Source organism: Mastacembelus armatus, chromosome 15, assembly GCF_900324485.2.
Source record: "Mastacembelus armatus chromosome 15, fMasArm1.2, whole genome shotgun sequence".
NCBI classification, from domain to species: Eukaryota; Metazoa; Chordata; class Actinopteri; order Synbranchiformes; family Mastacembelidae; genus Mastacembelus; species Mastacembelus armatus.
The window spans coordinates 2,321,120-2,335,617 of NC_046647.1; the positions used below are offsets into that span (position 1 = coordinate 2,321,120).

The 14,498-nt window shown below is 40.4% G+C and overlaps 1 protein-coding gene across 1 annotated transcript; it reads left to right on the forward strand.

The window, feature by feature from the left end:
• Nucleotides 1-7,369: 7,369 nt before the first annotated feature.
• Nucleotides 7,370-8,996, forward strand: LOC113131488 (uncharacterized). The gene has a single exon (XM_026308792.1). The coding sequence runs from the start codon at nt 7,493-7,495 to the stop codon at nt 8,912-8,914; it is 1,422 nt and encodes a 473-aa protein (XP_026164577.1). The 5' UTR covers nt 7,370-7,492; the 3' UTR covers nt 8,915-8,996.
• Nucleotides 8,997-14,498: the final 5,502 nt, after the last annotated feature.

Below are 14,498 nucleotides of genomic sequence, written 5' to 3' on the forward strand. Positions count from 1 at the left end.
TTAAACGTATGCTTTTGGCGGACATTGTTTTTTACGGCATGAGTTGGAAACATCTTCCTTTATTCCCCTAGTGGCATTTTTTTGTTGTTAGATTGCCACTACAGTGACAAAAATGAAGCAGTTTGATAAAGGTGAGCCATACTGCTTCAGAGCAGTACTCCAACAACCCAGCCACCACTAAGGGTGTACACAAAAAACCCCTTCCCCAGAAATCTGATGTGTCAGCCAGCTTGTTATGTCTGATGAGTAGTGATAGTAATGATTACAGCTTTATTCATGTCACCTGATGTACAATTATCCTTTCTGACCACTGAATGAACGAAGCAGGTAGGGTTAATTCTACCTGTCAGTGTAAAAGTTGTTCATTTCACATTCCAAGGTAAATGGTAAAACTATCATAATCAGTATATGCTATTGTGACTCAGTATATTTCCAGATGGTGTTGCACTGCAGAACTGTTAAATCTGTCCAAACCTTGTCAAATAAAGGAAAACGGTGTTGCACAACAAACTTTATCCAATACTTTATGTCACAAGTTCACACACCATCATTCAACGCCATCAGAGTCTAATGCTTTGCAGTGGAGCTATTTGAATTAGAAGGTCTGATGAATTTTGGAACAAAGTTGACCCAAAATGTTGCTATACATATAATGGTCACAAGATGTTGGCTCTAAGAAAACTTATTTTTCTCTCATCTGGGAAGCTCTGATGGTGTTGAGCTCTATTCAAAAGCCCTAAATCTAATGCATAATATTTAAATAATGTAGTTAAGCACAAAGTTTTCCTTTTCCAGTAATGGTGGTAAACCCAATTTCCAGGCTTCTCAAACCTGTGAATGACATCACAGATACTGTCACATATAGAAATGAAAAGCATTGGGTTGATGTGTCAACCTGGCTGCAGCTGAGTCAACCACAAGCATGAGCTGTTCCCATTTGATTTGTAATGGCTGTCTGTTGTCTCCTGAAAAAAGCATACACACACACACACACACACACACACACACACACAAGCCCACTGAGTATTGCAGTTTCTATAGCAACAGTGATAATGATGGAGAGTGGGCTGGTGTTGGTGGGAGGGTGAGTGAGAGAACAGTGAGGTCAGAGTGTGAACTAAGTGTATATGTGAGAGAAGATACAAAACAGGAGTGGCAAAAAGAGACAAAGGAACAGGGGAATGTTTTCTCTACAGTACCTTCTCTTCTACGCACACATTCATTGATGCATCAGCCCTGCTCCCCTTTTTCCAGGTGGAGGCACAATGGCACTGGCTGCCTATCTCCTCTCATTATCACCCCACCTCCCCCCACACACCACCACCAACAACAACACCCCTATTCAGCTTTTACTACAGCTGGATAAGCCAGGCACTAACTGCGTCAACATCTTTTGCTGAGCAGGGATTTGAAGATTGCATCCTCACATTTGTAATCAGATGTGAAAGAGGATTATCTCAAGACTTCCTCCATCTTGCGCACAGGCATAGCGCTGCAGAGACAAAGGATGCTGTAGAGGAAAGAGCTGAGCGGGATCACAGGTTGCTGGGTGAATGAAGTGGAGGCAAATATAGAGAGGGAGGAAGAGGGTCAACTGGGGATGTGAACTGGCAGAGGAGGATGAAGGTTTTGTAAGGAGCTGCAACCATCACCCAACAAAACCAAAAGGGAGGAAGGAAGGCAGGATAGAGCCTCAGCAGCAAGTAGATCACTTTGAAGGGTAAGTAGAGGAAAATGCTGAAATCCTCTTTTCTCCTAAGAAATACACTCATCTTGAGTGCAATTACATCTGTTTGTGGGAACGTAATATATGCATGTTTTTGTGTGTTCATGGCCATGACTCTGAGAATGATCTGCAGAACCGTTTAATGTAAAAATTTCTAACCCACCTCCTGGGGTCATTTTAGCACCAACACCAACCACCGCACACTGATTCCTTGAATCTAAATTTCTATGTGTATAGCATTTAATCTAATTAAGCAAGAATCTGAAACAGCATCTGACAAAATATAATATATAAAATTCCAGTAGAAATAGCATCTTTACATGAAATGGCTAAAACTGGGATTCAGACCTCTGAGACGCCACATGCAGGGAACACACTGTCAGATTCACCATCCTGACTAGATTCATGATGCTTTACAATTCCACACGTGGGTAACACACTTATTTACGTTCCTTATGGGACTGAGATGAGAACAACCACACTCTTATATTCATGTGTTATGCAGAGTTAGAGTAACACTGTGATTAGTTTAGCCTAGCATATAAAGACTCAGTCACCCAGACTATCTGCTGTTCAAAAACACATGAACCAACTTATCAAAAGCTCACTAATAAACAGCATCTATCTTGTTTCTTCAATCTATACACAAGCAGAAATGTAAAACATGGGTACCCTCTTAATAGTCTTGTCCAGTTCATTGTATAGCCATGGTTTTGAATGCTGATTGGATGTCATTGCTATGTGTGAAGATTTGATCCAGTTTGTATGGTTTGAGTCACAATATTCCCCCATCTAATGCCACTCTGTGCTTTCATCAAGCACTTTTTTTTCATCAACCTCCTAGGACCTGGCGTCCACATACGTGGACATCACATTTTTCATTGTCTGCACCATAATACTTTGGCACTTTGAATTGCGCAGTGTATGAATGGTGCTACACAAATAAATTTGCCTTGCCTTGCCTTACTTAATTCTGTGTAACTGAAGCCTGTTGTACACAAATTACAAGTGCTTCATGTTCAAAGATAATATCTGCTTGTTATATTTATTGGTTCCACCTAACCCCAAATAGCTAGAAGAAATCTAAAACCAAAGCTCAGGTCTTAAGAGGTTAATGGCCTGCATGTGAAGTGATAACAGACATTGGATCAAAAGTTGCTTGCTTAAAAGAAGATTAAAGTACTTTAGAGAAGGCAACTTTGGTGTGAGTGCATATGAGAGTCCTCATCATCTCATACAACCACATGCACTTACGCTTTGATTCCATTCAGGCTTACTTGCCTTACTTTCATGCATGCATCACCTATTTAACCTATTTATTAATTATCTTTTATCATGAAGTCAGTGTAATTAGATTAATTTGCTTGTCTCTAGGTGCAAGGGAGGGTAACAACAAAACACGATTAAGCCAGGTTGGTTTGTCCATTCTGGGCTACTGTAGAAACATGGAGGTACAAAATGGCTGCCTCCATGAAAGGAGACCTGCTCACTATGTAGTTTTAAGAGTCTCATTCTAAGATTAATGATTACACACTAGTAACATTTATGAATACTATAATCCATTTCTGCTTTTACTTTAACTTATGAAATTCCATGTAGAAGCATTAATCACTTATTAGCATACGTTGAAGCATGGTATTTGGGTTAACAATTTGCAGAAAGCTTACATTTTTCTAAATTAAAGATGACTGGCATTGTTAGTGTATTTTAAGATGGTCAAAGTAGAGGTCATAAAGGCAAAATTACCCAAACCCCAAACTTTAATCTGTCACTGTTGGAATAAGACTTGAGACTGGACCCAATAGCTCGACACAAGTGTTTTGTCAACTCACATACATGAAGTCGTCTGATTTTGCAGATGAAGGGTGGGGAGTGAGCTAAAATATTCTGTGGAGTCACAGAAAGGACAGATAAGATGGTAGTCTCAGAGAAAAGGTAGCTTTCATGCAGTACAGGAAGCAGGTTTAGAAAAGAGTGACAAAACTGGAAGGAGCTAAGTACTCAAGGTACTAATAGCAGGAGATAGCCCTGATCCTCACGACTGATGATTTCCCAGCATACATGCTGTCTTTGTGAGGTTTCTAGAATGTACACCAAGCAGGCTTAAGCGCCATCTGCAATCCTAAAATCAAATCCAGCAAAACAGGCAAATTCCCAAAAAAAAAAACCAAAAAAACAAGATGGCAGGATAATAAAGGAGACCAGAGAGAGTGGTACAATCCAACAGGCAGCTCAGAATCCAGATAATAGGCTGGGGTCATACACAGGTGGCAGATAAACTTACTTCATAGCACAGATTTCTTGGTCAAGGAGCAGACCCAGGTTCAAGGAAAGCACAGTGAATGCCATAGAGGAACTGATAGCTTGAGACAATCTGGCACCAGTGAAAGAAAGTGTTGCCAAAATACGAGTATAAAAACATGGAAAAAAAGTAAGATTCATGACAGTCACAAACTTATTGAAGCAAGGAATACAGTTCTTTTAGCCATTTGACTTACATAAAAGAATATCATAATCTGACAAGGACCACTTAGTACATGAACAGTTCTATATCTGCAGTCATTGGTAGATGTCAGGTATGGTCATACACATTTGTGTTTGAGCTCTGGCTATATGATTTAAAGAGCCAGTCTAAAAGTTTGGCCTGAGCCAGAGCCAGAGATGTTACAATATTTGTTTAATTAGCTATTACACAGCAATGTGAGACCCAAAATGGGCTGCGAGGACCTGAAGGGAAGATCCTGACTCTGCAATATCAAATCTCTTTATTGTCACACATCATGTACACAAGTGTACCGATGGTGAAATTCTTAGGTACAAGATTCTATGCCATGGAAGTACAAGTAACAAGATGTGAAAAATGAACAATATACATAAATACATATAATATATAATGATATATGTAATAACATATAATAATAATAATATAAAATTTACGCATTACCGGAGTGAAGGAGGGTCGTGAGCAGGGGGAGGTTCGGTCCCAGTATATGACCGACACACTGAAGCTGATGCTGATGCTCTCAGGCTTGACAAACAGCCAACGCTGGACAAAGCTCATTGGGCTCACTATAGCAAACCAACCGATGGCATCCTACTGTCACAAGAAGGAACTAACTTTGAAGAAAGCCTTGGAGGCCAAATCCATAACAACCACTGACAGCGACTGCATCTGTGTTCTGCCGGACTTCATGCAGGCCATGAGTAAACAGCACGAGGAACCCCCTGCAATGAGGTCCACCATGCCCTGAGATATCCAGCAAAGCTGCAGCTCACTACTGCTGATGGTAAAGAGACTACTCTCAAGGACCCGAAAGAAGCGAAGGACTTTGTGCTGAGAGGACTTATGTCTAAAGACCAGTAATGAGCAAGATGTTGCTACACAATTTTATACAAGGCATACTGACGCTGAATTGGCCAGTATAGCTCAATGAAAGATGAGTGGTAGCTGAGCTTAGCTTAAAAAACCTCAGGACAATCTAATACTATATTTTGATATATGCACGAGCATTAAATTTAAGACAGTCATTTCTTTGTTATACTCTTTCACTATTAGTTTAGTACATTTGTTAAATTGTAAATTAATCAACACTTGATGGGTGGGCTCTAACAGTAGTTTTTTTTCTCTTGCCAGTGTGTTGCTATATTATAGTAATACGTAGGATTGAAACGTGAGTAGCTGTATCTTGGTTCCTGCGAGCTGGCATGGTAAGCATTTAGTCAAGTGTAGTTTAGTAGAAGGATAGCTGGTAGTATCAGCTTTTGTTCTTGTACTTTTATACTGTGTGGTTCTTTGCTTTTTCAACTGCATTTCATTATGACTTTTCATTTGGTGTGAGAGAAACCACCTCAGTCCATGACATTTCCTGATTGGTCCTGCTAATGGCATCTGTGAGTAGAGATACAGGCAGAGCTGGCACCACTTTGGTGAATTGGAATGTCTGAAGGCTCAGTCACCCAGTCAAGTGGAATAAAGTGTTTTGACATCTGCGAAAACTGCATCCACACATAACCTTTCTGCACTAAACAAATCTGCTAAATAAAGACCACCCTAGGCTTCTTAGAGGACCTGGGTTTTTCACTCTACTTTTAATAGGAAGAGCAGGAGAATAGTTATATTAGTGCACCATGATGTATGCTTTGAAGAATCTAATACTATACGAGATAAAAACATCTGATACGTTATTATACAAGGGACACTACGAGATAAAAACATCTGATACGTTATTATACAAGGGACACTCTTTGGTAGACCAGTAGTGCTTGCCAATGTGTAAGCCCCTAGCTGGGATAATTCAGATTTTTTCAATCATCTTTTCTCTCTCTTACCTGAGCTGGACTGACATAACTTAATATTAGGAGGGGACTTAAACTGTGCTCTGGAACCAACCATGGCTTGATCCAGCTTGGAAGCAAGCACTTCAAGTAAATGTGCACACTGCATCAATGCTTTTTTAGAGACATATGGAGTAGTGGGCCCTTGGAGATTTAAGTATCTGTCCTCAAAATAGTTTTCTTCCTTTTCCCCAGTACATCAAACCTATTCAAGAATCAATTACTTTTTGAATGACCAAAAATGACTGCCACTAATTATGCAGATAGGATAGGCAGCATTGTCATTTCAGATTGTCCATTAACCGTGAAGCTCTGCTTCCTGGATAAGTCACAGCCAGCATTCATATGGTGTCTTAATGCCAGATTACTGTCAGAGCAAAATTTTACGAATTTCATTAATACAAAAAGAGACCTTTTTGTTGAATTGAATGAATCACCTTAAAACAGTTACTGTATACTATAATATGCTTTAGAAGCATATCTGAGTGGTCAGATTATAACGTATGTCACTGGGAGAACAGGGGGAGGACTAAGCAAGCCTCTGACCTTTTCAGTAGGATTCGAGAAGCAGACCAAATCTCACCTTCTGCAGATTTATATAAGGAAAGAAATCTGCTTCAGTTTGATACACTGACTAATAATGCCATTGATCTCCATCTGAGATCACGACTCACCTATTATGAACACGGTGAAAGGGCCAGCAGATTATTGTCCCACCTGCTTAACCTGTTAGCCCTCACCTGTGTTTTTACGATGCTAGACACAAGACTTTTGTAGCAATATACACATTCTATACATCCACATAACCAGCAGAAAGTCTACAGTTAAATGGGTACATATTGAAAACGAGCTGAAGGTGCAAGCAATACTATCGATAGTATTGATACCAACATTGGTATTGATAGTAATTGGTATTGATCAGTACTGGAGTGATAGGTCATTCCAGACTTTCCCATTCATGTGAGAAAGGACAATTGTACCTACTTACGCAAAATTACAAGTATACAGACCTTTTTCACCAAACTTTACTGCTGCACTCAATAACAGGACATTAGCGGGTGGTTGAATCTCCCCTCATCACTCGATGGCCAAATTAACTGTGAAAATGACAATTATGGCAAGGTTTTTGTTTCTTTTCCAAACTGTCCCAGTGTTTATTCCTAAGGCCTTTTTAAGGAATAAAACAACATTTCCGCATTCATTTGGAACAAAAACATTCATAGAATTAGGAGGGAGTGCTTGAAGAGGCAGAGAGAGGATGGTGGTCTTTCTACGAATCCTATTGTTATTTTTTTAATTATGCTGCAAGTTATTATTACACAGAAGAGCAAATAATAAATTCCAATTCATGGGATTTTCAGTGTTCTATGTTTGTTGAGTCTGAGCTGATCAAACCCACAGTGTGTTTTCTTTCTTCTTTAAAGGTCTTCCATGGCAGAGGCTGAGCATCCTGTGTCAGAGCTGTACCCACTGGGGGGAACAGTTTCCCTGGAATCTACCCCCTCCGAGTCAGCGGAACCTAAGAGCGAGATCACAGAACATTCAACAACTCCTGCCAAACAACCCAACTGTAGCAGTCTGGGGGTCAACAGAGAGCCTAGTGACCAGGAACAAAGCCTTTCAGAACACTTTGTGCCCCCAAGGGCTTCAGGCCACCTCCATAGCCTGGTTGGGACACATTGCCAGAAGGTAGTCATGAACGCAACCAGTGACACCCCTCAGGCTAGCAGGACAGTGCAGGGTATAAATCTAACCTCTCTGGCTGTTCACAGGAGTCACTCAGACACTTTACTGCCACACAGTGACACTTGTGGACCTGCTTACCATGTCGGAGACAAGAGTATTCAAGAGGCTGAGAGTCTCTCCATGTTAGCTTGCAAGCAACCGATGCAGCTTCAGCACTGCAACATTGTAACCACTATATGCAGGGGGAACAACAGTGGAGAAAGTGGTGCACAGCAGCCTCAGAGCAGGTGTATGTGTGTTGCATCCCCCAAGGAAGCAGTCACACTGGATGGTGTTCCCCTAAAAAGTGACAAGGCACTGTGTTACTCTTGTATCCATCATGCCAATTTTGAAGACACATTTGCTGCCTATTGCCATCCCCAACCCATCCCAGCCCCCTCCCAGCTGCTGCCTCAGTTGGCAGATGTAGAATCAAGCTGCAACTTGCAGCGTGCAGTGGCGCCTCCTTCAGCTATGAACCACCTCACCCTGCCTCGCCTAATCTCCTCTGTCAGTGAGACAGGCCTGGATGCCAAATATCTGCTCCGATGCTGCAACCTTACCTGCTCCTTGATTAACCCTCTGCTTCCTAGTGCTGGAACACAAACCCAAAAACACCTTGGTGGAGAGGAATGCTGCAGCAGTCCCCTTGGCCATGTCAGAACCATGACTCGTGACACAGGGACTATGACAGCCCACAAGGAGCTGAGGGATGTTGGAGTGCAGACAGGGCAGACTGTCACACCTCATGTTTTCCCCCAAATATGTCTGGCAGAGGAGAACAGGAGTGAGGCCTCTTGCAGCCAGACTGCAAATACTGACACTGTTGGAGGCAAGAGACCAGGTGGTGGTTTCAAGTCCCCAGTGAAGGAGGTGAAGTGGGATGCAGAAGGGATGACATGGGAAGTGTACGGGGCCTCTGTGGACCCTGAAGAGCTTGGTCTGGCCATCCAAAGACACCTGGAGCTGCAGATCAAAGAGACAGCAAGCCATGCTGCCAAGATGTCGCACCACAACACCAACACATCCCGGCAGAGCAGGAACAACAGCTGCCAAAGAAAGAAGATCAGAATAATTGGCTCCATCCGAACCCCAGCTTGCTGTGCTCAAACAACAGCTGTTGACTGACTGTCTAACTGACTGATGGAAAAACAATACCTGAACACTGTGTATTAGCCGGTATGGCTACTCAGAGCTTAAGCCTCAAAGCCTCACTCATCAGGTCAGGAGATCTATTGAATATGTACTTAGAACAGTCACCTTCCTATCAGTCTCAGTGGAAGCGCTTCAAATGAAATCTGAGTATTTTGATTTGTGTTATTATTATAAAAAGTGTATATCAACAGACAAAGTGCTGAAAATGAAAATAATGATAAGCTATAAGAGCAGACTGAACAGCAGTTGAAAATATGAAATATTCCTGCAGCTACGCACTGCCAGTGTTTTCTGAGGTTCATCTTTATAATATATTAACTATTTGCAATCTGATTCAATACTCCTCATATACTTACAATGAATGTGTGGGGTGAATAAATTGTAAAATGTCAATACTACTATAAAAAAAGTCAAACACAAAAAAAGTAACATAAATTAACTTATTATGAGCTGCTTTTTAAGCCAATGGAGATAAATACATCATGTCCTTTGTTCTATAACTTTGTGCCTCTAAATGAATACTGTACAAAGTATACATTTACAGACCATGATTGAGTGACAAATACAGTTATTGATTGTATTTAATCAACATGATTTAGGTCGTTGAGTCTGCAGATTCAGTACTTTTTCCTTTCCTGCATCTTTATTGTGGTTCTTGAAAATGACAGTTTTAGGTTGTGTTGTTTCTTTTTGTTGTTGTTTTGGATTTGCTTAAATTATTTGAGGCTTCCTGGACAGACTTACAGGGACATGGTTATTAGCAGCTGTGGTAGTATTTGAATTTGTATTTACAAATGTGTATCAATTATTGATATGTTCAAATGTGCTTGAGCCAGCTTCAAAATAGTTTATGCTCATTGACTCCTCAAAAAGCCAAGTAAAAGAGCGGTCTGAGTTTATTTTCTTGGAAATTAAAATTAAATTACAGTTTAGCTTTTGAAGACACTGAAGTATTGTTTACATTGGACATATGGGTAAACATTTCAGGAACAGCCAGGGGCGAATGTAGTATCAGGCTTTTAGGGGTGCTCAGCCCTTAAGGAGAATGTGGCATTTATACAGGGCTTTATGCTCTCTCCCAATGGTCTATCTGGTGACTAAACCCTGCTCTCTCCCCTTGTCTCCATCACTGTCCTCCTCTCTGCTTCTTTGTGCTGTCAACCAAATAGCAAACTTAACATGCAATGACAGAATCTATAATCTAATGCGCAATGTGAATTGATCCATATCGATTTATAGCATTATTTTATATGAATATTGGGTTGCTATGAGCAATGCAGTCAGGTAATGTAATTTTGACCTTTCTCACCACAACCTGGTTGTTTTCTTTGAAATAATAATAAAAAAAATCATATATCCATCTAAGGAAGAACAGATTTCCAGTTATTGAAGTTTTGCCCAATGCCTGGATTCACTGTCCATAAATGTGTCAATAAATCCTTGGTGTAACTGCATAGTCAGTGCATGTGTAATTTCATCATTAAAACTGCATGCAACTTAGCAGTGGTTTGTTCATTTGCCATGTGGAGCAAAGTTACCCTTATGTCTATTGTAAACATACAACTGAGTTTTCTTTCATTAATGAAGAAGAATAATTGCAGTGCTTTATAATACTACACACTATTGCTATTTTGTAGCATTAAAATAAAAAAAGTGCATCAGTTACAGTAGCTCAGTATTCACACCATGGAACCGTAAACACACACTTTCTAAGTCATAGTAATAATGAACCAGTGTTCACTGTCAGGACAGTCAGCAACTGTATTTGCTTTTCAACTTACTTGTGAATTTATTCTCCACCCTGAAATCCACCACCACCTTCCTCTACATTGCTTTTACATGCATGGTGATTACAAAACTAGTCCACAAAATTAACATGTTGGCAAAAGCTGACATTAGTTAATAATGGCCCTAATGATGAATAATTATCTTTATTTTTTATGGGTGCTTAGATGATGACCACCCCTAAAAAGGGTCTAAAATCACTCCTGGGAACAGCTACTTGAAAATTGGAATCACTTCAGTTTTTTTGGTACAATACAAAATATGGAAAAGCTGATGGTCACAACAAAACATACTGAAACAAAAAATACATAACATTGAAAACTGATTTTCAAAAATGTTATGGCATGCTGGTGTGATGGTGAAAGAGAAGCGCAGGACACACAAACATTTATAATACCTGGCTTGACCAGGCTAAGGCACAAAACATTTAATCTCACCACTTGATACAAACAAAAACCCTTTCCCTACTGACAGTAACCAGCATCAATGCTCCAACGAAGAACAAAGAAACACAGGAGGTTTAAATACATTCAGAAACGAGACTAATGACACACAGGTGAAACTAATAAACTAAAGGGACAAAGTTACCTACAAACCATCACAGGCGCTAAAGGAAACTAGACACCAAAATAAAAGGTGAACAGGAAACAGAAACATAAGACCACAACAAAAAAACTATATTTTGATTCATTTTTTTCACTTTTCCACAAATGTATTCCCATGTTCTCCTTGCAGCATTCCCACTTTCCTTCTTGCATACAAGCTAATATCAATTATATTTAAACTCATTTTAACTCACTGTATAATAATAAAAGTTTATGATTGTATATTTGGCCTATCTACTACTTTACATGTGGCGTTTGTCAATTTTAAGACTCCTTAATCAGTAAAAGAAGCACTGTAAACAGACTGTAGACAATGCACAGATGTTTTAACATTTTCAAACACTAATGGTTTTAAAATAATGGTCAGTTGAGAGAATTGTTGGATAGTTTGTTAAAATGATGACTAATTATAGTAGGGTTAAGGTTCGCTACAACAGGCAAACTACAACACTTCTAAACAGCACAGAAATCTTTTGTGGTTCAGCATAATTTGGGTGTTTTCTGGAAAATGTGAAAGCAACCGCTAAAAGTGATAGATAGTACATAGATAGATAGTTCATCCTGTGTATCATTAAAATAGGGGTCACCTGTTCTAAATGTAAATTTAATGTGATTTATTAGGCAGTACTATAGTACAGTTACTATAGCCATAGCACAGTAGTAGCTCTCTGTTTTCATATACTCACAGACTTATATATACATATATATATATATATATATATATATATATAGATACAGACCGACAAAACTGGTGATGGCTACCCAACCGGACATCATAGTGGTGGACAAACAGCAGAAGAAAGCCGTAGTGGTAGATGTAGTAATTCCAAGTGACAGCAACATCAGAAAGAAGGAACATGAGAAGCTGGAGAAATACCAAGGGCTTAAAGAAGAGCTAGAAAAGATGTGGAAGGTGAAGGCAACAGTGGTCCCCATGGTAATTGGCACCCTTGGGGCTGTGACCCCCAAACTGGGAGAGTGGCTCCAACAGATCCCAGGAACAACATCAGAGCTCTCAGTCCAGAAGAGCGCAGTGCTAGGAACAGCTAAGATACTGCGAAGAACCCTCAAACTCCCCAGAGGACCCAAGATTGAGGAAGACACACACACCACCCATAGGGGTGAGAAGGCTTGTCAGCACGCCCATGTCCATTTGGCTTGAATCAAGGCGTCTTCCGGGGCAACGTTCACATGTGCAAATCGTCGACAATCCTGTCCACCAATCGTTTCTTTGGTCGTCCGCATGCATGGCGGTCCACGCTACCGAATTCTCGTTGCTGCACATGACATGGCCTGTTGTGTCTGGACAACCTTGATGCTTTTTTAACGATTCCACTCTGACTTTGACTGTGTCAAGTGCAATTCTTCTCAGTAAGGTCACAAAAGAATGGCAGCTGGCTTCAAGTGCACAGGTGTTTATTCACAAAACACCGTACAGACAAGGTGAGTTACTCCACGGTAGACTGAAATGCCATATCAAGATCCCTGCTTATATACTGTTAGAGAAGAATTTACCTGTTAAAGAATTTACTTAACAAACTTGGGGGCTCATCCGTGATTGCAATATCTCCTCTTCCTTTCAGGTTTGGACCTACAAACCATGCACAGGGGAGTCTAAAGCTCCTGACTGAAAGTACTCCGCCCCGGTCCCATAAGGGAATGGTTTGGAGCATTGAGAGGCTGGGATCTGCTGGAGAGGAGTGACACAATTGAATTTTGTAAAGAGAGACCAGAGATGGACTCCTGTAAGGTAAGAGGAATTTATAAGTGAATAAGTGAATTGAATAGGGACTGAAAACAAAACAGAGTGAAATTATTGATTTTTGTGTGAAGGGAGTCTCTGGCAGTTTCTGGCTCCCTGGGAGCCCCAGGTGGGTCCTAGGTCGTCGAGGTCATGCAAGCTGAGTAGAGTTTCAGTGGGTTACTAGCTCATATCAAACTGAGGGGGTAGCAGCTTCAAAACGAAATGCTAGCTAAAAATATCAGGGACATGACTTGAGTTACGAAAGTCAAACAAAACTGTAATTTGTGTGGCCTCGGGGACACTGACTCAAATGTATTCAGGTAAAACAGAGCAGGGCTCTCAGGAAATCAGAAACTTGGGATGGACCCATAAAGCAGTCTATAGGAGACCCAAAGTAAAATAACCCCGCGACCTGAAACAAAAAGAACCCCGGTGCAGCATTAAAAGTGCTTTTGAGCATAAGGCCAAGAGAGATTATTGGTACCAAAGATAAAAAAAATATATAACATAAAAATTGAAAAAATTAAATTAATTAATTAAATAGTAGTGAGTATAAACAATAGTAAGTGAATATAAAGAAATAAAATGGGTAATAAGAATAATAAATTAGAAGAACTAGTCACCAGGGACACAAAATTGATGCATTATACGGACCCCAGAAACATAGAAAAATTAGAAAAATGGAAAAATAAATATGGTTTTTCAGGGAAGTTAAACTGTGATGACTATAGAAACTTAGTGAAGGACATAAAAAGTAAGACTAAGGGAAATCATAAGGATCAGAGAAAAGAAGGGCTGTTTGCATCACAAGAATTGAGGCAGAAAGGAGGTAAGGAGGCCGAGAGTAGATGGAGAGGGAAAGAGAGAAAGGAAGAAGAGAGACAGAAGCAAATAGAAACACAGTTCACAGTTCCTCTTCACCAACATTATATTTAGGGCAAACTGTTGAATTTACAGATGATCAAACAATGTCTGTAGACCACCTCCTCATCCTAATAATCCACCACCGGCACAGCTTCCTCCGTACGCCCAGGGAGAAGAGGGTGCTGTTGGTGGAGCAATATTTCCTCCCACAGCTCCTTCTGGTCCTGTGCCTCGGCCTCAACCTCCTTATGCTGAAGATAGTGAGGGAGTGCTGGCTTATTTTAACAGACTGAAAGAGGTGTTTAACACTCACAGTGGAATATCAGTACCTGAAGGTGCTGCACAGAATGGGGATGGGCCTTATGTGCAGCAGTTAAAGAATGCCTTCTTAAATGGCCTTAAACCTGAAATTTCAGGATTTATTCGAAAGCATCAAATTGGCTGGTGAACTTGTGTCCTGACAGAGACTAAAAATTATGCTGTGCATGTGGCTACTGTCCTCCAATAAAGAGAAAAGGCACAAAATAAAGTTAGAAAAACAGCTGAAGTGTTTTTCACT